Source organism: Megalops cyprinoides, chromosome 4, assembly GCF_013368585.1.
Source record: "Megalops cyprinoides isolate fMegCyp1 chromosome 4, fMegCyp1.pri, whole genome shotgun sequence".
Taxonomy (NCBI): Eukaryota; Metazoa; Chordata; class Actinopteri; order Elopiformes; family Megalopidae; genus Megalops; species Megalops cyprinoides.
Window position 1 is genome coordinate 23,660,276 of NC_050586.1, and position 22,225 is coordinate 23,682,500.

At 41.6% G+C, this 22,225-nt stretch overlaps 1 protein-coding gene across 2 annotated transcripts; it reads left to right on the top strand.

The window, feature by feature from the left end:
- The first annotated feature begins 439 nt into the window (after window positions 1-439).
- Window positions 440-19,352, top strand: LOC118776530 (PH and SEC7 domain-containing protein 1-like). Of its 2 annotated transcripts, XM_036526895.1 has the most exons (20): window positions 440-501; window positions 1,007-1,047; window positions 2,462-2,644; window positions 3,198-3,315; window positions 3,556-4,200; window positions 5,862-5,934; window positions 6,278-6,821; window positions 7,114-7,426; window positions 7,571-8,022; window positions 8,511-8,591; window positions 9,070-9,182; window positions 10,061-10,119; window positions 11,050-11,139; window positions 11,740-11,783; window positions 12,397-12,569; window positions 15,520-15,590; window positions 16,112-16,257; window positions 16,807-16,951; window positions 18,175-18,321; window positions 18,837-19,352. In XM_036526895.1, exons 5-20 carry the CDS (start codon window positions 3,754-3,756, stop codon window positions 19,116-19,118), a joined length of 3,180 nt encoding a protein of 1,059 aa, XP_036382788.1. In that variant the 5' UTR covers window positions 440-501; window positions 1,007-1,047; window positions 2,462-2,644; window positions 3,198-3,315; window positions 3,556-3,753; the 3' UTR covers window positions 19,119-19,352. The 2 variants fall into 2 exon arrangements, with proteins under 2 accessions (XP_036382788.1, XP_036382787.1); XM_036526894.1 differs by having other exon boundaries at window positions 7,114-8,022.
- Window positions 19,353-22,225: the final 2,873 nt, after the last annotated feature.

A 22,225-nucleotide genomic window follows, 5' to 3' on the forward strand; every position in this document is an offset into this window, starting at 1 on the left:
GTTAAAATAATCTGTACAGTCTGGATTTTGTCTTTGCACAAATGTTGACATAAGGGGCATATTCAAATGGAACATCATGAACTTACTGGCGGCAGCTGTACAGCAGGAATGAGGTCTGATTTCTCTCCCGCCCTGCTGCTGGTACCTGCCCTGAGGCCTGGGGCCTCCCTCATCATCTCAGGTATCTGCCAAACACACCACACCTCTCTCTGTCAGTCTCTCTCTTTCTCTCTCTCTCTCTCTCTCTCTCGCTCTCTCTCTCCCTCTCGCGTTCTCTCCCTCACTTTTTATCTCTCGTCATACCTTGTCTTTCCCAGGAATATCCAGTGTCGCAGCCCTTAGACAAAATCCTGCATCAGACCTGTCACTGCTTACGCTGGGGAAGTGGGACATCTTGGCAATAGGAGCATGTGTGCTTTTGTACCTCAGAGAGCAGCTTCAAAAAGACACCTCTTTCCTGCTACATATTCCTCTGATGTCACCAGTGTCACAATGTCACAAGTAAGTTGTATTGCACGTTTTGGAGATTCCTTTGCAGCCACAAGGGGCAGAAATACTTTGAGCTGCTATGCTTTGCAGAGGTCTTACGATGCAGTTCGTGATAATATTGCTTTCGTTAGACTGTCCTTTGAATAGTGCCGGTAGAGTGTGCATCCAGCTATACTGTTCAGCTACCTGTTATTTCCATGCTTTTGCAGTGTTGTGGATACAGAGATGTGTTACAGAAAGGCACGTCTTGAATGACATTACTGCATTCAGCTTTGCTCTTCAGTATTTCCTGTTATGTTACTAAAAGTGAAAGAGTCCTGTTGAGGTAGTCTGCTGATTCGCTTTTGTACTTAGCATCTGGATGAAAGCTGTATGGTATATTTAAAGTCTCTGTCCTCCACTGTGTGCGAACAATAGTTTTTCATTTGTCTCTGAGATACGTTTTGTTGTTTGTGTGTGTCTTCCTGCCTGTCTGTTTGTCTGTCTATTATTTTGCACGCTGGCTCACTCACTACAGGTCTGCAAGTGGTAACCACATGGAACTTCCGGTGGGGGAAGGTAAGAAGCATGCACACACACACACACACACACACACATACACACACATTTAGAGAGACTGTAACTCACACACCATTTTTGACTATGGCCTTTGTCTCTTCTCAGCTCAGCACTGAGGTTTCTCCACTTCTGTTTCCCGATTCAAACACAGTATCTTGGGTTATGAGGGAAGGGAGATGCTGACTGATATGCAACTCCAAGGGCATGTCTTCTGTTTTGGTTCCTTTGAGTAGAGGATAAGCCTCTAGGAATGATGAAGAACACATAAACAAAGTGCATTATTGCCATAATATTAGTAAAAGTAATTCCTGTCATGACAACTTTGCAGCTCATATTTGTATTTTCAGGTGGTGAACAGACATCTAATTTTGTGTTTGCCTGGAGATTCTGACTCACGTTCTTGCCATACCAAGTCATATTGCATTTTTTGGATGCAGGTCTTATATTGTTATTAGGCTGTGTGCAATACCCAGCTGGAGAATACTAGCAGTTTTGTCAGTTTGTCTGACTGCTTGTGGGAATGAGGGATTTATCAAGAGATTTTTGTGAAGAAGATCAAACATAGCAGCAATATTGTAGCTCTTCTGTTACCATTGGTTTTGTTTGTGGTGACTGGAGGCCATTTGGCAAGGCCCTCAGTTTTTAGCTAATCTCACTTGTGGCTAAGGAAACAGGAACTGAAGTGTTAGGTGACACAGATGAAGGGAAGAGGGTGCAGGTGGAGGAGATAAGGTTGAATCAAATGAATGAAAGAAAAATAAGTATTCATTTTTAAGCTTAAGCTGGGAAAGAGGTGAAAGTGTGTGTGAGGTTTTGGCCTATATTGTCAAGTGTCTATTGCATTAAGCAAGTTTTAGCATTTATAATAAAATACATTTGTTGATTTTAGCAACTTTTGATGAAAAGCAGCTCTTCATTTTTTTCTCTTCAGTTTGACGCCCCTGCTTTAAGTGTTCAACATGCTTAAAATAGATTAAAATTGACTTGCACCACCCACCCATGGAGAGGTTCTGATCAACACTATCACTGCCTATCACTAGGACATGGCACCAGGAGGGAGACAGTAGATGGAATTCAGTGGGACTGTTAACTGAACTCAGTATCCCTGCTTTCACTGGATAAGAGGATTGGTAACGACAGTGCTTTTTATATAGGGTGTAAACTTGCTTATTTCGGGCTGCATTGCCTTTGAGTGTTTGCCAAAAATAAGAGCAGCAACTGAGCACAGCTTTTTTTTTTTAAGACATGCAGATGGGTGTGAATGACAGTGTGGCCCGCTGATGGATGAAGTGTTTGCCTTTGTAAGAGCAGGGAGGGTGAGGTGCTAGCGATGCGCTCATTTTTGGACCACTACCTTTTTTGTACTTCTCTCTCTGTCTTTCGATCACCTATCTTTGTTCTCCACCTCCTCTAGCTGCCTTTCTGTGGATGTTGCTCTTCGTGGGCAGGAAGTGAAAATGTGTTATTACGTTTGAGCAAAATTTATTGCAAAGCACGTCCGCTTGAAAAGAGAGACAGAGAGAACGAGAGAGAGAGGAAGAGGAAGAATAGTTCTCTCCTGTGCATTAAAACTGACACAGGTAGAAGGATCGCCGAGGTGAGTGTTTCCTAAAATCAGAAAAGGAATGAAAGGTGGTTGCAGTTTTGAGTTTTTATGTTGAGGACTTTGACATGTTTGTGTGCTTTTATGGGGGGAGGGGCAGAGTGTAGTTTTAGCATGTGCCTTGTGAGCTTCTTGTTTTTTGGTTCATGTCGATCAACAAAATCTTCATGTTTCCTCATCTTGCAAAAATAATCTGAGAACTTTGTATCACTCAGGTTCAAAGATTTGCTTAGAAAATGTGCCTGGATTTATCACGCTCAAAACAGGATGTGCACTTTACCGAACGAATGGGAGCTAGGTGCTTACATACGTAGGGCTTGCCGGCTGCTTGTGGTGATGCATGTCTAAATTGACAAAGGCGGTAACCTTAGGCTCACCATTTTGAGTGGTGTCACATAGTTAAGTGGATTATATGATGGTTCATCTGAGACAGAAGCTCACTCATTTTAAAAGACCAAAACTCTTATCTATTGACCCAGCATTTTGAATGACTATTTTTTTACAGAAATTGTTAACAAATGTTTTGTTGACTTTTTTTGATTTTCAGATGAGAGGGACAAACTCCATAAGCTTCACTGTAAAAGACACTGAAGCTGTCATTTAAGGGCCACAGATAAGGTGTCTTTGTCCGAATAAATACTTTCCCTGGGACATATTGGCAAATAGTAGGTGTTTTTTCTTTTAAACGTAAAACCAATTGTAGGCTCCGATTACATGTACACACTAGATAATGTTGTGGTAATATCCTGGCTTTGATTTTATCATACTTGCACCTTTCCCTTTCTGTACTAGATGTTGCTTGACATGTTGGGGTGGGGAGTTTGCAATGAAAGAAGAGGATATATTTAAGCGTGATGTTGAGTGATTGAATGTAATTTTTGTCACACATCTGTGTTCTCCTCCAGGAATCGATACACACACAGAACTATAAAGAAAAGACACAGAGTGCTCACTGCTGTGGAAAACACCTGATGGGAGCCTCCTTACATCTCAATGGCACCGGCATGGACACTTTTCTAACTGTAGAGGGGGAATTGTGACACTAACCCCCCCCGTGTGCTTCCTCTCCAGCCACTTTTTGTTGAGTGATTAAATTTGAGGTGATGGAGGAGGATCAGGGGTGTGCCTTGGAGCCAGACCAACGAGATGCTGATGACCAAGCAGCAGAGGACATGCAGGCATCCCTGGAGCGACCGAGGCAGGAAGAAGAGGAGGACGATGAAGGGGAGGACCTGGATGCAGTGCATCTCGGCGAAGCCACAAGGGAGTGCGCAGTGAATGATGCCTCTGCTAAGACAGGTCTGCTCACCCTTCCCAGCATGCCTCTTTCCCATTGTGATGATAATTTCCCTCTCCCGGTCAACCCTGCTGAGACTCTGTCAGCTGAGGAGCTAGACACCAATGGGGGGGTTGGCCTGAATATGGATATAGCTGATCCTGGACAGTCTGTCTGCCACCCCTACCCCCCAAATTCAGTGGAGCAGGACTTCTCCAACGGACAATGTTTGTCTTGTTCTCCCTGTCTGGACCTTAGCAATGGCCCCCACCAGGTAAGCCTGTGTGTGTGCCTGTGTATGCATGCGTGCATGTGTGCAGAAATCAAATACCTAATTAAATGTGTAGACACTGTATATCATTGTTGTGTCTGTACAATTTTAAGACATTGTTTTCCACATGTATGTGAGGTGATATGCATTTTTTCATATGGCCCATTAAATTATGCTAAAAATAGAGATTACATTTTTGGATCAAATCGTTCTTTCCTTTGTTAACGTGTGAAAAAATAATCCAGCAGAATCTGACTTGACACATTACAATGCATTCATTTTTTGCAAACCAGATAGCAACTATCACCATAAAGTGAGCTACTGTAACATCTGTAACAATCTGTAACATTTAAAACAGGATATTTCACAAACCATTTTGTTTGGTCACAATTCCAGGGGTGGTTGTTCTGTGTAGAAAGGACTAATAGGAGTTGGAGCTAGCTCAGGAACACTCTACAGCCTTCAGCTCTGGGTCTCCCATCAACTCAAAGTGAACTATTCACTGCAAACCTTTTACATAGATTTGTTCTTGTTAGTGTTACATGCATGTACAGTATTTCTGTGAAACGTTAGAATGACTTCCTGAATATAAATGACAAGCGCTGGAATGGAATGTAGACCCGGCAGTGTTCAGTGCAGACAGAGTGATGTGACTACTGTGCAAAGGTGAGGCAAAAAGCCGTTGTGTCATTACCACAAGAACCCCTTCTGAGTATTGTGTCTCTGAGTTCAGTTCCTTGTAGCTGTGAGGCACTTGGTTTTTTGGCGAAGCAGTCATTGATTTATTGACCTAAGCTTCTTTACTGTGAAAATTGGAGATTGACCTAAATAAAATGGGGAGATGGCTTGCTCTGTGTGTGTGTGTGTGTGTGTGTGTGTGTGTGTGTGTGTGTGTGTGTGTGTGTGTGTGTGTGTGCGTGTGTGTGTGTGTGTGTGTTTCACAGTGGGAATGCATGTCTGCCGGAGTGTGGTTTGTGACAGCTCATTGCACTTCCTGTCTGTGCAGTCCCAGAGATTGTACTCGCTCTTGCTCACTTTTTTTCCGTTGTAAGATGAGCAGATAGTCATTTTCAGTGTTAATGGAGGTGGCTCATGTTGCCTGCATTTGATCTTTTACACCGCAGGGATTGTAACCAGAGTGTTTCGGGTTAAATACCTCTCTTAGGGGTTCTGTGGTAAGGTTCTGGCTGGGATTCTGTCATGCAGTCCCTTTGTCATACAGTCAGTCTCCTTACTTTCTGTTGGTCTGCATAGCTGGTATTGCAGACATTACATTTCATTATTCATTCAATGTATCATTCATTGGGCAGCCAGTCAATTGACTGGTGTTGATGTGTTGGGATATCTATCAGATAATTTAAAAACTGCAGTTTACAGCGTTCTGAATAGGCTTGTTGCAAATGCAATTGTAATGGGTGTCTGATTTAGACAATACTGCAAAGCATTTTTAAACTTGTGTTGGCTGGTGGATGTCAGATGTAAAAGGCTGGCTGCAGTGCTATGCATAGACAGATTTGGAAATGAAAGGTTGTGTGGACTGTTCTGTTTGCACACAAGAGATGCTCAGCCTGTCAGATGTCACCAGCACAACGTGCTCCTTGCCTCTCCTGCCCTATTTTCTGTGACTTCACTCTCTAGACTGAGTCATGCTTTTCCTGTTGCAGGAGTGCTCGGAGGAGGTGTCTTTCACACAGGAGGAGGAGATTCCTACGTCAGGATGGGCTAAGGATGTCAATGGTACCTACAGTGTAGAAGGACCATGACAAAAACATTTGGCTAATTAGTAGATTGTACTATACATCGTGTATAGCTATTTGAAGGAACTGAAGAGTAATAAATATGGCCTGATTTTCTTCAGCATTGCTGAAGCTTCAGGCTTAATGTGTGCAGAAGTTCATTATCTAATTTGACATCAAAGTTCACAAGTGTCATTGCTTCAATGTGATGAAGCAATGTGATGATTCATGATCCCATTGGCCTCTATTTCATGACCAAAAATCATACCCAAATGCTGGAACTACAAAATTTAAATGGCTTTGTCACTGGATTTCTGATTTAAGTGCTGCTTTTTAACCAACAGATGCTGAGCAGCTCGAATTGCCTCCTGAGAAGCAGGCAGGCGAATTGCACGAGGAAACAGAAGCTGGACGGGAGGAGGGTGCGCCTACCGTGGGTACTTCTCAATCTCCAGTTGGCACTCAATCCCCAGCCCTGACGGCTTCCTTGCAGGATCTATTACCCTCTGCAGACGATCAGCCATCACAAGAGAGTGGACCCTCTCAATGCCATGCTGAGACAACAGACCCCACAGGAGTAACTGAACCAGCTAGGACAGTGATGGCACTTGAGACCCCAGTGGGTGCTGTGGCCACAGACCCAGAGGCTGGGGGAGTCCACGATGGGCCCGATACTGTAGAGCTTGATAAAAGGGACACATATCCCAACCGAGCTGTAGTAACACCTACAGAGGAAACAGTCTTCTCTGCAATGGAGGAGGAAGAGGGGAGAAGGATGCCAGCCAGTCTTGAACATGATGAGGAAATAGAGAAAGAGGAAGAAAAGACAGATGAGGAGGAGGAGAGAAAAGATTTGGCATGTAGCTCACTGGACACACAGGAGAACAGGTGAGCCACAACTTTAGCAGGAGAATCATGTGAACACATCCAGACAATCAATGGTCAGTGCTTTTCATCTTCAACACTAAATGTCAGTGATGTTTGAACTATATCAGACCTGTCAATGACACCTTTATGTGTACTTTACACCCACTCTTTAAGGGAACATAAAAACAAAAATGAAAACGTATAACAGTGGGAACAGCTGTTATGTTAATCAACATGTGGTTGTGTTTAGTATGTATGTATTTATGTATGCAGTGTACATCTTTCAAATCTCTTTCATGGTTTGCTTCTTTAGGGAGAAGCAAGTATTGCCAGTTGAGAAAGAAGACCCTGAACAGACAGAAGATCCAACAAAAGTATTGGATCACACAGAACTGCCTGGGCAGACTGATCTATCAGAGCAGCCGATGCAGGTGGAACAGTCAGAACAAAAGGAAGAGTCAGAGCAGGTGTTAGTGCAGACAGAACAGTCAGAGCAGATGGAGGAGTCAGAGCAGGCAGAACCATTAAAGCGGTCAGAGCAGGTGTTAGTGCAGATGGAACAGTCAGAACGGATGACACAGTCAGAGCAGACAGAAGTGTTAGAACAGTCGGAACAGTCAGAGCAGATGGAACAGTCAGAGCAGGCAGAAGTGTTGGAACAGTCAGAGCAGATGGAACAGTCAGAGCAGGTAGAAGTGTTAGAACAGTCAGAACAGACACAGCAGATGGAAGAGTCAGAGCAGACAGAACCATTAGAGCAGTCAGAGCAGATGGAACAGTCAGAGCAGGCAGAAGTGTTGGAACAGTCAGAGCAGATGGAACAGTCAGAGCAGGTAGAAGTGTTAGAACAGTCAGAACAGACACAGCAGATGGAAGAGTCAGAGCAGGCAGAACCATTAGAGCAGTCAGAGCAGACAGAACCATTAGAGCAGACACAGCAGATGGAACAGTCAGAGCAGGCAGAAGAGGCAGTGGGGCCAAAGCAGACAGAGCACCTGGGGCAGACAGGACAGATGGAACCAGCAGACACACCCACCCCAAAGCAGACCCTGCAACCTGCACCACCACAACAGACAAAGGATCAAACAGAGCACAAAAAGCAGTCTGTCTCCCATGCCAATGGAGGGTGTGTGGACAGAGAGGAGGCATGCAGACTGGCAGAGAGACTCTACAGGCTACACGGAATACGCCGCACTGATGTTGTCAGACACCTCAACAAGGAGTACGTCATAGGGCCAGTGTCTGATACTGCAATTACTATGCAGTAGGGGAAACATAGGTCTGGGCGTCTGGGCAGAGGGTGATAAGTACAAACATTCTAACTCAACTGTTGGTGTAACACCCAATGCCTCATTTTGTTCTAATGAACCAAAAGGAAGTAATTGTAGCCATTTTTGTTTTCATTTTAAATGTAAAAGTGAAGACCTTAAAAGTTACCTCAGGTTGTCGTTGAGAAATCATGAAACTGGATAATTTTCTCAGACTATTGTTAGGGCTGGAATTTGGGTTGGATTAACTGATTAACTGTTTTCACAGTTCCCCATTGTAATCCATGTAGAGCAACCCCTGGTTCAAACAAATATTATCCTTCAAGATAAATACACATTAGGTTTTTGTTGTTAAGGACTTACTGTGAATGTCAATAATCTCAGTTAATCTCAGCTGATGTGTGCCACTATGTCTCTCTTCTCTTTTCTCCTACCACCTCAGCAATGAGTTCAGCCAAGTGGTGGGGGAGGAGTACCTAAAGTACTTTGACTTCACTGGTCAGAGTCTAGATGAAGCACTGAGGTGAGCTTTAGGTTGAGCATGTGTTAAAAAACATCATTGAGGGATATTAACAAACCCTCAGTCACCTGAGCATCCAATCAATGAGCAACTCAGTCGGTTGAGTGTAATCACTGTAGTGTTGTATTTTAACGTTAGTATTGTCATGCAACAATAGATTCTAAAAATATGAAAAGTAAACAATAAATATACTGTTGTGCTTAGTAGTACCACATAAAAAAGAAATAGGCTACTGATAGTAACTAATGTGCATGATAAAAATGCGTGGCAGTTACAAAAATAAATATTACAATTACAGACAGACCTAAGGACTGTCTTAAATCTAAAGGACAAGAAAATAAATTACTTGATGAAACCAAAAGAAAATGATATAAACAGAATGATTTCAAATGACAGAGCATTCCTTGTTTAGACTGGGTTTCACTTTCACATTTGAAGTTCATGTTTGTTGTTGTACCTTCTCACCCCGCCCCACCCCCAGGTCATTCTTGAAGGTGGTGGTTCTGATTGGAGAGACACAGGAGAGAGAGCGAGTCCTGGAGCGCTTCTCCCACCGTTTCCATCAGTGCAACCCTGAGAGCTTCTCTTCTCCTGGTAAACCCCCCCCTCCCCCACCGTTCTCTCAGAAATGCCTGTGAAGCTATGGTGACAAACTGATGGATTTTTAGGAAGAAACTGGCTTTAATAATAAATGTGTGTATTAATCTCTCTACTTCACAGCAACGCTGCTGTCTGTTCAACAACTGTTTAATTTCCATTTTGCTGTTAATGTGCTGACCTGTTGCACTACTACCTATAACAACATAAAATCCACCTATCAGGCTGTGCTATAGGGTGAATTGCTTCCTTTTATTTCATGTCCTCTACAGACAAACGAAACATGTGCCATGTCTATGTGTACATCGATTAAAGTAATTCATTAAGTAGTTGTGATTTTTTTTTGTGTCTGGGAGGGATGTGCTTTTGATCAGATTAGGCTTTCACACACATGGATGTGACCTTTAACCTTACAGTATGGTTCAGAGGTTCTAAGGCCTTTGGACAGAGTTGCGAGTCATGTGTCTGACCTTGGTGCTTCGCGCTATTTTTTTTTTTGCTTTCTCTTTGCAGTGGGAGCCCCATTGAAAAATTACACTGACAAAATTTGTCTTTCAAAACTCTCCAGATATGTGTTGTGGACCATAAATATTACAAATATTTTGGCCTCACATGTATATATATGCATATGTAGGTACAAATACTGAAAAATTACATACTTTGTAAAATATACAGACATTCAGTATGCAACGTTACGTGGAAGGCAATATCTGGCATGTTATTTTTTACATATATCGAACATTCAGGATTGAATCTGGATTTCATATTTTAGTATATGATATTTGTCGTATTACTATAAATCTATGTTGGTCTAATCGCTTGTCTGATTGTCATTTACTCCTTCTTTTTCTCTCTCTCTTTTCTGTTCAACTCAGGTGCTGTGCTGACCCTCACCTGTGCTTTAATGCTGCTGAACACAGACCTGCACGGCCAGGTAACTATCTGTGATTCAGGCGTTACTGCAATATTTTCCTCAAAAACACTCAAAGTGCGGGCACGTACAAAATGAAACTAAAATGGCTTTCTGGGTATGATGAGATACTTTAGCAGTTCAACACCTGCATTTTTGTGATGATGTCATTCATTATAATAAAAGGTGGGAATAACTGATACCACAACCGCTAATGGCAATAATCAATCATTCATAATCTGAAATACCCAAATACCCTTTGCCCTCTACCTTGTCCACTTGCTCTCTACCAGCCCCTTAAATTTCATAAGGTGTATCAGCAAGACATACATGTCCAAAGTCTTGGACAGCCTAAGTGAAACACATGGACATGTAAAGAGCAGTCAAACAGGCTGTAGACATTTGATGGGATTAACGGGGCATGATTTGTTATTGGCAACATTTCTCACTGCTTCAGAAAAATTTTACCTACAACATGTATCAATGTATCAATGAATAAATGACTTTCTTTCTGAGTGACTTACCTGTACAGTATATTTAAAAAAACACAAAAAAACAGAAAAAGAAGCACAAAGATGTTAAATGGTACCGCTTATGTTACACAGTCAATTTACCCCTTTCAGGTACATTATCGGTAACATGTAACTAAATGTTTCCTTTTTAAAGATGATTCACTGTGGGAGGAGGGTCAGTTGTGGTGCTGTTGCATTGCTTGTTATGATTCCATTGGCTTGCTGACCCAATACTGAAAAATGAATATATGACAATGTTTTCATTTACTCTTGGCATTATAGGTTAATGTAATAAGCACAAACTTAACTGTGGTATACGGAAGAGACACAACCGCAATACAGTGAAAATGCATAATGGATTTGATGAGCACTAGTATGACTAATGGACTCTGATGCACTTGAAAATTGATGAATGCAGATGCATGTGTGTGGCTTTTTCTAGAATGTCGGAAAAGCCATGACAATGTCCGCGTTTGTCTCCAATCTGGATGGTATGGATGAAGGAGAGAATTTCCGCAGGGAGCTTCTGAAGGTATTGGAAGACGACCTCCAACAGCATTGTGATCCCTCGTTTTTTTCTCCCATCCTCCACCAAGGCCTCACTGTAACCATAACAGTTGAAGCATTTTTGATGTTTCTGAAATTTTTGTCTCAAAAAGTAGTAGGTCAAAGCTTCAGTATGAGTGCCACTATAGCACCTATGTCTGTTACTGAGCTCACCACTAGAGTGGTAGCACTTTCTTTCCTTGCTGTTGACTGTATAGCAGTTTGAGGATCTTTTTACACAAGGAATTCACCTCTGCTCAAAAGGCGTGGGTGTTGTCTCCTAAATCTAAGAGATCCAAGTCCTCTTTGTGTTCCTGCCAACCATCCTCTAAATGATACCAACTGTGTTGCATTGTCTGAAAGGCCAAGACCAATTTTTTGAAGTGATCTTGGTTGGTTTAGTCTTGGTTCATTGCTGTTTGTTCCCCTGTCAGATTCTTATTTCTCTGTACTCTTGAAATAAACCCTAATGAGCTTTGATGTCAAACCTCACAATAGATTGAAAGAGTGCCAGCGTTAACAGTAAGGGGAGAGTGGGGTGTTCCTCTATCAGCGGCCAGGCTCAAACTTGTCCCTTTTCTTCCAGGGCCTATACAATTCCATAAAGAACGAACCCCTGGAATGGGCAGTGTGAGTAACCACACTTTTTACATCTCAACTGTTAAGCTGACAACGTTTGTCAGTTCCTGTGCTCTCACTTAAGAGATATTGAGTGTTTGCCCAGCCCTCTCTGTTTGCTCTCTGACTCCATACTGTTTCCTTAAAATTGTTTCATTGTGAAGAAGAAATTCCTCTCTAGGGCAGTGTGCATAGCTTGAATTCTAATGTCTTAGCAAGGTATGCAACTGAGTGTGTTAAAGAAACATTCCCTTGCTTGTGGGAATGATGGGAATGTACAATGATGAAAGATTCCATTAGATTAGCCCTAAAGTCCTCTGATCTTTTTTGGATGTTACTGAGTGCGTGGGAACTGTCACTCCAAGTCAGCACCTAATTAGAAACAGTGTGCAACACAAACAACTCTATTGAACAGCATGAATATTCTACTTGGCATCGAGAGCTGCCGTCATTGTCCAGCTCCCTAGCCCTGACCCCACCCTTTTGTCACTCGCTGACCTCATGTCCCTCACACTCCTTGTCTACTTGTGGATCCTACTTATTCTGTTTCTGTCTGTGCTATTGTGTACGTTTTGAACCCCCTCGTGTCCTTCTGGTCACACCTCTGTCCGTTTCCCCTGTGCAGCGATGAAGAGGAACTGAAGAGCTCTATGGTGTTGCCAGGGGATGACAAAGCAGACACTCCACTCCGTTCCAAGAGCAACCCCTTTCAGGATGTTCCCCATGACAAGAAGGCCACAGTCTACAAGCAGGGATTCCTCATACGCAAGGCGCATGCAGACATCGATGGCAAACGCAGTAAGTTGGGAAAGATGCAGACACACGCATACACACAATCATAGTTGTATTATTAATTTCAAGATATGGAGTCTGTTGAGGAATGTGTGAAATGCATAGTAAATCATCTGAATTTGCAATCAGCTGTAGAAAATGGATGGTCATTACCTTCCTTTACTGTCAATCTAAGAGAAGGACAACATACATCTAGTTAAGTGATATATGTTACTGTTTTATGCACAGTCTATGTAAACATTATTTCTGTGTTTGGACTGGGTCAAGATTCCTGTCCCTAATGATAAATGGACTTGCATTGCATCCTTTGTATGATCTTGCAGTGGTCTGAACACAGTGATAACTAGGACAAAATCTGCACTGGACTTGAGGTGCCTATTGTGTGAGCTTGTCTCCTGTCAACCAGTAGATATGTCTTGTTTTGAGACGCAGCTTACTTTACAGCTCTGGGGTCATGTATCCTTAGACTCATCCATTAACATGGATGGAAATCATGTATAGTTTCCTGTATATAGGTTCCCCTCAGCTAACCTTGCTAACCAAGCATACGCTAGGTCTAACTATTATCCAAGTGAGGTCGTGCTCATTACTGAGACAATAATGTTGAGGTACAGTCCCTATTTACAAGAGGACAGTGGTTAATTACTAACTTGTTTTCTTTATAATGAATTGTACAATCACATGAAGTTATGACTTTTAAGTCATGGTTGTAATTCATGCCATAAGGTCAGGGTGGAGTTCCATGCAAATACAACTTTAAACACACATCTGATAACAATTATATTTACTTTGGCAGATCTTCTTATCCACAGTGGCCCATAGAAAGTGCATTCAAATGGGTTAGGAAGGTAGACATTTAGACACCAGATCATTAGTGCCATCCCTGAAATGCAGTGCCCAAAATGCATGAAATAAGTGCTGTTGTAAGCCACACACCATGTACTACTACCACCACCAATTTCTGGCTTGATATCACCGCAAGCTTGTATTGAAGACATGTTGACCATTGGGCTTTTGCAACTGCCACCAGGATTTTGCCTTCAGTTGATAAACAAGAATTAAGTTTTCCCACTAAGCTTTTTCTACAGTGTTAGGAGGGGGAGGGGTTAGAGTGTGGAGAATGAAGGTGTTGTCTGAATAGGTGGGTTTTGAGTGTACACCAGAAGATGGACTGCAACCCTGCTGTCCTGATAGTTGTGGGGCGCTCATTCAAACACCTGGGGGCCAAGGTAGAGAAGGGATATGATTAAGATGAGTGACCATTCCTGGAAGGGATGACTAGGTGAACAGGGGTGACAGGGTGGAGTTCAGCATTGTTTGCATAGTAGTGGCGGCACTGGAGAAGCCGTGGAAGGAAATGGCCAAACCTAGAATTTTAGTGTAAGGGGAGCTGAGGAAGGGACTCAGGACAGATGAGGGACTCGTGTGGCTATTGGTGAGGCTTTGAGGCACAATCATACCAGGGCACTTGGTAAGAGTGTTCAGAATGATATGGTAAAACCATTTAAGAGCAGTGCCAGAGGTTCCCAGCGAGACCCTGTGCTTTAGCAGAGTTTAGTTCTAGTTTAGGTTACAGAGAGAAGAGCAGTTTCTGTTGAGTGGGTTGCTTTGAAACCAGCTAAGTTTAGATCAAGAAGGTCGTGTTTGAGAGAGTCAGGAGGAGAGAGGCAAGTCTGTATTTTGGACTAGTGAGGGGCTAAGGTTGGTTTCTTAATTACTGGCTGTGCTTTCACAGCCTGTTCAAAGACTTTGGGAGTACAGCCAGAGGTCAGAGAGGAATTTACCAAGTAGGAGGTGAGGTATGCAAGGTTAGATAGGCAACCATAATTTATAGTTGAAATATATACTTAGACTACTACACTGCTGGCTTCCTACCTGTCTGGTCATGGTTTGCTAGCTAGCTAACCACAGATATAGCAGTGCAACAGAATGATGTTGTGATTTATAATTTTGGAGACTAGCTACGAAGATTGCTATTAAGATTGCTACCTAACCTAACTACATTTCTGATTTCCCATAAAGTGTGTTCTAAAGAGTTTTTAAACAATTGTGCAATGCCTTTCTTTCCCTGAAATATTTTGTAGCTTGTTTCTTGAATACACATGGCAGAAATTCTCTTCTCATTAACAGTGTTCACACATGTTCCTTCAATACGGAGACTTGGTTTTAACAATTTAACAGTTTACCAATTTGACAGAAAGGAGTGGAAACTAAATAACAACATTTTGCAGACAAGCAGCAAGATCATTAATTGGGGCATTTTTTCTGATAATACTATGTTAATTTAAAACTTGAATTCTGGAATGATGACTTCTACATTGATCAAAGAGACACCTCTAGACATCTTTTTCATTCATTGAATGATTGAAATGATTCATTGCCCTCATTACCTTCCTCTTGTTGGGGGATGGTACCAGATATGCTCTCGGAGACACAGGACTGCTGAGCAAGGCTACTCCTCACTTGGCACGCTGTAGGAAACACTTCCTAATTAGTGTTTTGCTTGATGCGTTCTCAGTGTTCATGGCGCTTTAGAAAGGTGATGGTGTAAGTACATTGATCATGGAGGCTACAGAGACACCTGGTGGTACAACAGTAAAATGCACAGTTAGGAATCCATTTGGCTTGCTGATATGATGCAATTGCAAACTCAGCGCAACTTTGTGATGCAGTATGATTGCAGATTCATACAGTTTTCACAGGAAAGATGGTTAAATGAGTTTACTCCGGTTAAGACAATTGAATTTAGAGGATATGCACACAGTAGCCTTCTTAATTTGCATTATTTGCTTTATCATGACATAGTTAAAGGACTATTTTAAAATGCATGGTATACATGTTAACATGTCAGCTGTTGACACCGTTATCTGATTATGTGTGCACATAAAATGTGGGTTGTGTTATTAAAAAAAATGACCCTGCAATGCAAATAAATATTTTAATGTATTTTTCCAAGCTCCCTGGGGGAAGAGAAGTTGGAAGACCTTCTATGCTGTGTTGAAAGGAATGGTTCTCTACCTACAAAAGGTAAAAACTTTACTGTAGTCTCTGGGCTGACATGGTTATGACAATAACTGTGACACTACTACCATTATAAGCAACATGGTTCATTTTGAAACCAGGATGGGACAAATAGTGACAAATGGTCAGACATTGATGGTCAGTGAACTTTCTCTTAAACCCCTGTTTGTCTCACCAATCTATAAAATGGAAGTCTCACAGTGAAAGGATTTCTTCGGTTCGTATTTTTGGTTAAATTTTGCTCTCTATCTATGCAGCATACTCCAATCTTCTTATGTGCCTCTCCTCTTCCTGTCCAACTCCCTCCATCGCTGACCTACCCCTGAAATCCATTGCATTGCAGTGCTCATTCAGAGCAGCTTTCTTGTTGTTTCCACGTCCATTGCTAGGACCCTGGTATTTAAGCATTGACTTTGAGGACTTTGATGTCCCACTAGCCCTCACTACTGACCCTCACCCTCATGTCCTCCTGTCCCTAATCTTCTCCCTCCATCCTCCTGCTCTTCCTCCATCCCTGGCTTCTATAGAATGAATACAGGATAGAATGGCAGAGCTCAGAGGAGGTGATCAGTGTGCACCATGCTCTGGCCGAGAGGGCTGATGATTACACCAAGAGGCCACACGTCTTCCGCCTACAGACAGCTGACTGGCGGGTCTTCCTCTTCCAGGCTTCGTGAGTATTCTGTGTGTGTGTGTGTGTGTGTGTGTGTGTGTGTGTGTGTGTGTGTATGCGTGTGCATTTTCCGTGAGGCATATGTCTTCCTGTGGAGGTTGCAGTGTTGAAAATTTGATTTGGGAGTGAACTAGACTCACGACTACAAAGTTCACAGGTCGATACTACTGCTGTTCTACCCTCCAGCAAACGAATTATATCCAGCTGTGCAAATCCAATAGAAATGGATAGATGTGTCCAGCTGTAAAAATGAGTTGTCAATCGGAAACTGTGGCCCTGATAAATGATCTCATCCCAGCAAATCAATAATATGATGAATGTGTGTACTAATGCTATTGACGGATTGTGTCCATGCACTAAACAATGATTGTGACAGTGTGTATGTATTTGTATGTCTTCTGTAGGGCTGGTAGGTTCTCAGTATCTGACACTATGTGTGCATGTGATGGTTTTGGTGTGCATATGAACAGCTGTCTGCTGCTGCTGTGGGCACTCGGTATTTGAAGCTGCTGGATGGATGAGGGCTTTGTGTGTGTCTCTCTCTCGCAGCACGGCAGAACAGATGAGCTCCTGGATATGCCGGATAAACCTGGTGTCAGCGCTCTACTCCTCCCCTCCATTCCCTGCTGCGGTGGGCTCCCAGAAGAGGTTCAGCCGACCCATCCTGCCGGCCTCACAGTCTGCACTCACGCTGGTACTGTGTTCTTACTCATGCTCTACTCTCCTGACTACCGTTGCATTGCATTACATTATTGTCATTTAGCAGATGCTCTTCTCCAGAGCTCTTCTCTTTTTTTACATAGGTTACAATCTTTACGTTATCCATTTATACAGCTTGATATTTACTGAGGTAATTCTGAGTTAAGTACCATACCCCAAGGTACAGCAGCAGTGCCTCAGTGGGGTATTGAACCAGCAACCTTTCGGTTACAAGCCCTGCTTCTTACCCCTATGCTACACTGTCATTTTAATAGAATCACATAGTGAATTACTGGCATTGTGCTCACACCGCTACTCTCTGATCCTGTCAGCTGTGTAGTGATTTACTGGTACTGTTTTCACACTGATCATCTGACTGCTCCTCAGTGATTTGCTGATTCTGTGTTAACAGCAGTCTCCTTTCCTGACTGCTGAGTGCTATGACTGATACTGTTTATGAAGTCTTACTGACTCTAAAGAGTTTCTGGACTAGAGCAAAGACAACTGCATGCTTGCCCCTCATTCCAACTGTTTGTCCATTATGATGTGATTGTCCCTGGAATATGGCGTCCCACATCATTCAATGAGTCTTATTGTCTGTATTGTGGTGACTTATCTTATTTCTTTCTAATCCTACAGTGTTATATCTTTGTCCTGTGTCCTATGCTATATATTGTATGTATAGGTGGCTGTCACTTCTCACAAAAATTAAACAGAAAGTTTAATATTTTATTTTTTTAAACATGAGTGAACCAAAGGAACCAGCCAGAGCACACAGCCAAATCAATTCAGTCTCTTTGCCTGTACACATCAGTTATTTAATGGGCCTGATTAGGCAGGTGAGGCTCATTAACCAATGACTGGCTTACAGACAATTACAAATTGACACATAATAATGAAGCAATTAACAGGGTAGGTGTATTTGATGTGAAATGAACACGAAAGACAAGATCCTTATACATTTAAACAATTAACAATTAACAGTTCTGGAGGCCAGGTGACAGCTCTCCTTCACAATGACTCAACAAATATCCTCTTTGAGGACAATAATATCTGTTCTGTTCTATTGTACTGCACACACTCATACTGTTTAAGTACAGACCAATCCTGTTGCTGTACACAGTATGACCTGCTAACTCTGCAGCACTGAGTGAAGCACTGATGGTTTGAACCCATGTGCCCCGTGTTCTGATTATGACATCACCCTCCCTCTGGCAGGAGAAACAGCTTCAGTCTCACATCCGCATGCTGGACTCGTTTTCGAGTGACCTGGCCCTTCTGCTACAAACCCCACCCGAGGGCCGGAAGTTCAAGGCCCGTGAGCTGGAGGACCGGCGGATGAGAGAGGAGTACCTGTTACATGAGGTCAGGGTCCAGGTGTCCCTGGCTTTTTAACATTTGCTACCTGATCTGCTTATTAACCAATAAACAACAAAGGTTTAGTCTCATGCCAGTGAGTCGTGGGCTTCATGTATAAATTGGATTCTCACCTGACCAGAAGTCTTGGTGAGGATTAGTTTTTCACTTAGCAATTTAACAATGTAACATAAATGGAAGTTTGATAAAAATTAACTTGACAAATTTGAAATATAATCTCAAATCACAGTTTTAGTTGATTAATCTACATCCAATTAAAAGGTTAATAAGCAAAGCCTTGGCTGTGCATGTGAACACGCATGCAACTGTGTGTGTGTGTGTGTGGAAGGATGTTCTGTGTGTTTCTACTGTAAGTACTGATAACTGTAAGCTATCAGTAGGTTTGGGTTTTTTATAGCGTATTTATCCTGTATTTACCTTAGTTTTATCATACAATGGCTATTTGTCCCTGTGTTCATGTCTGTTTGTTTCTTGCTCTTCATGCCCATCTCTATTCCCTCCAGAGGAGTCGATATGAGGTCTATAAGCAGATGCTGGAGGTGTGGAAGGGCATTGGTGGAACTGTCGGTGAACCAGTGGGTGCGGCTGATCTTGAGCGTTTCGATGGGGAGCTGTGCATGGAGATAGGGGAACAGGAGGAGGAAGCAGCACTGAAGAAATCCCACTCCAGCCCCTCCCTGAACCTGGAGCCGGCCCCACCCCCAGTTGTGAAGGTCAGGCGCAACATCTCGGAGAGACGCACTTATCGTAAGATTATCATCCCACGACGTAACAGAGAGGTGTGAGAGAGGAGCCTCTCAACAGTAGCTCCTCAGCGCAACCAGGAGCTTTGCGCACTGATATCTGTTCAATGGACTAGATACTTTAATGCTTCAGCTGAGGTGAACTAAATCTCTATTAACCCTCATTGGTCTATAGGAAAACAAATTTGAGGGAAATTCACATGCCTGACACTTTTCTGACCTCATGGTATCATAGTTGTCATCACTTGATTAACATTTTTTTTGCAAGAGGGAAAAAGAAGAAAAAATAGACTATTGCTTGTTTTTATCAGATTTAATATTTTAGTCCAAGATTAAACTATGGTACAATAAGGTGATAATGAGAATTTTTGTCCTTCCTATAGGCTAATAAGGGTTGATTGGTTTAGGATTCTAACAAGTAAAATCCCTTTTCGTGCCAGATTAAGGGAGTATACAAACTAAGGAAGTATGGGAGGTAGGGTGTGGACCTGCAGAGAAAAAAATGCATGCAGAACACACACACACACACACAAACACACACACACACATGCGCATGCACGCACGCATACACACACACATGAACACACACCTTCTCCCTAATGTTTTTTCTGAAGGAAAAGTAGGTATCTAAAATTTTTAATCCTGTACCCTTTATTTCATTTGACCATAAAATGTTTATTTTTTATGTATATGTTCATAATATAAGGAGAAAGTATAAAACACGCTGGGTATTGAGCACTTACAGTGGCCTGCCAGTGCTGATGAGCCTGCATGTTTTATACTCATACTGTGTGTTGAGTGTTGGCCACAGGAAGGCAGTATGCTACAGACAGCAGCAATTGAAGGAAAAGGAACTCTGCTGACAGAATCAAATATGATTACTTAGCATGCTTGCCATTTCTGTTATCAACATCAATATGTGATTAGAATGTTTAAGGTTTTACAGATGTGAATTGTTCATGGAAGGCTTAAAAACATACAAATATGATAGGTTTGAAACTATTATTTTATGTTTTCAACTTGAATGAATGTTGACTCTGAATGTAAGTCTTGCAATCAGTGAATTTGGGGGGCAGCTTATTTCATAAAATGATATAAATTGTTTTGAAAGCATTTGATATAAAATTATTTGAGAACATCTCTGGGCTTGTGTGGTGAGCACTAATTCTTACAATGTACACATAATACCATCTAGTTGTACAGTTAATTAGTTTGAAAATGATTTGGTAAGAACAACAACAACAATAACAACAACCGTAATCTCCAGTGACTGTGCAATATTTTTCTCAACAAGTTGAGCCTTTACAGATTCCTGGAATAACACAGCTAATAAAAAGCAATGATGCTGATGCTGGAGTGTTCTTTTTTATATTCTCCATGATCATATCTGCACTAAAATGTTACCTCCATATCCTCAAGTTACATTTCAAGCACAACCTGGACAGCATTCAATAAGACAATTTTGTAAAATTTCTTCTTATTTTAGCCCTCCGGTATCCTTGGAAGCCAGATTTTCAGGCCCCAAAAATGTTTTCCAAAATAGGGGATCAATACAAGGAGATGCCTTATGTTGAAATATAAAACACAGGAAAATGTTAAGTATATGTGAGACATAAGTCATACACTGATCTTCAAAAAATGTTAGTTGTGTCCACTTTCGTAGTTGGAATTACCTACCTAAATTATGGAATGCATTTGAAAATGCATGTACTTTTCTTAGATATTACTGTATACATGTCAGAATTACAGATTGAATTGATGCATTCGTGATATATCTCTGTTGCAACACACAGTTTAATATATCCAGCCAAATTCAGTAACACTGGTTACACACTCACACACACACACACACACACACATACACACACACGGGAATTGTATGTGTGTGTGCGTGTGTATGCAAAAGCTGTGGTCCTGCTTTTTGGAAGTACCAGGTAACTTAGACAGCATGTTTTTGGACAGTAGCAGGAAATCCTGGAGCTGTAAGTCAACATGGCTATTTGCTGACATTATATTGAGAGGCTTTATGCTAGATTAATGTTAGATTTCAAATCTGAATGCATTTTCCTTTTTTCACTGAAAGATTACACCACTGTTTGGAATTGCAGTATGAGGCAGACTGGACCACTGGCTGATCTTAAATCATGTCTATAGCCATAGTTTTCAGTTTATACTACTGTTTATAGTTAATTAAAAAAAAAGTATGGATGCATCCAAACATACCAAACATAACAAACTCCTTATATTTACATGTCAGATAATTACACACTTTATTTACATGTTAGATAATTGAATACTTTATTATATTGCATATAGTGCAGATGGTCCTGTTTTAATACCAATGACTGTAACAATGACTTGAATGTGTATACTCTGGTGAAATGCACAATATCACAACAATCTTGAGCATGTGCAGTTATCAATAGACTTGAGAAAAATTATTGTCTTATTAAAACTGTTTGAATTTGAATTTAAAATCGCATACATTACATTTATGTGTAATCATTTCATATTATGGGCATAAGGGTGGTCCTTAGACCTGGGTACACTAAAATCTAAAGATGGTTTCTAATGGAAAAAATGAGGAAAATAGCACTTGTCATTGAGCGTATTAAAAAACAGGACCATCATATCAAACAGGATCAAATCATAACCTTTTTGCAAACCTCTGGATAATGTAAAGGATGTCAGACATCAGTAAAAGAAGCTTTTGTGGATTGTTTGCAACACAATCATCTCAATAATAGTAATATCAGCAGTACAGCATATGATTTACAACTTAGGGAGGAGGACTATTATACACTGTATAAAAAAGTTTAACTTGATGCATCAACCTTTTTGTTTTGAGCAGAGTGAACCACCTCTCATTTTACAAGATATTTTATAACCTGTGGAAAAAAAAATGTAACTATTTGCATATTATAAGAGTATAGGCTATGACTAAAGTAGTAAGAAAGTACAGGTACTTGACTATGGACCTATGAACATAAGGAAATACAGGCCAGGACTATGGTCACTGACACAGCCTGGAACAATGAGTGCTCCAGCAGCCCTGAGGGGGAGCACATTTCACCACTCTGAGCCTTGCAAGGACAGCTGAAGAGGTGGAAGTCTGCATTAGTCAGGGTCAGTGGCACCCTTAAACTCCT

Coding starts and splice junctions, on each gene's coding strand:
- LOC118776530 (XM_036526894.1), top strand. CDS start 3,754: ATGGAGGAGGATCAGGGGTGTGCCTTGGAGCCAGACCAACGAGATGCT. Junction 8,023..8,510: donor GTCAGACACCTCAACAAGGA/GTACGTCATAGG, acceptor CTACCACCTCAG/CAATGAGTTCAGCCAAGTGG. Junction 11,784..12,396: donor GAACCCCTGGAATGGGCAGT/GTGAGTAACCAC, acceptor TCCCCTGTGCAG/CGATGAAGAGGAACTGAAGA.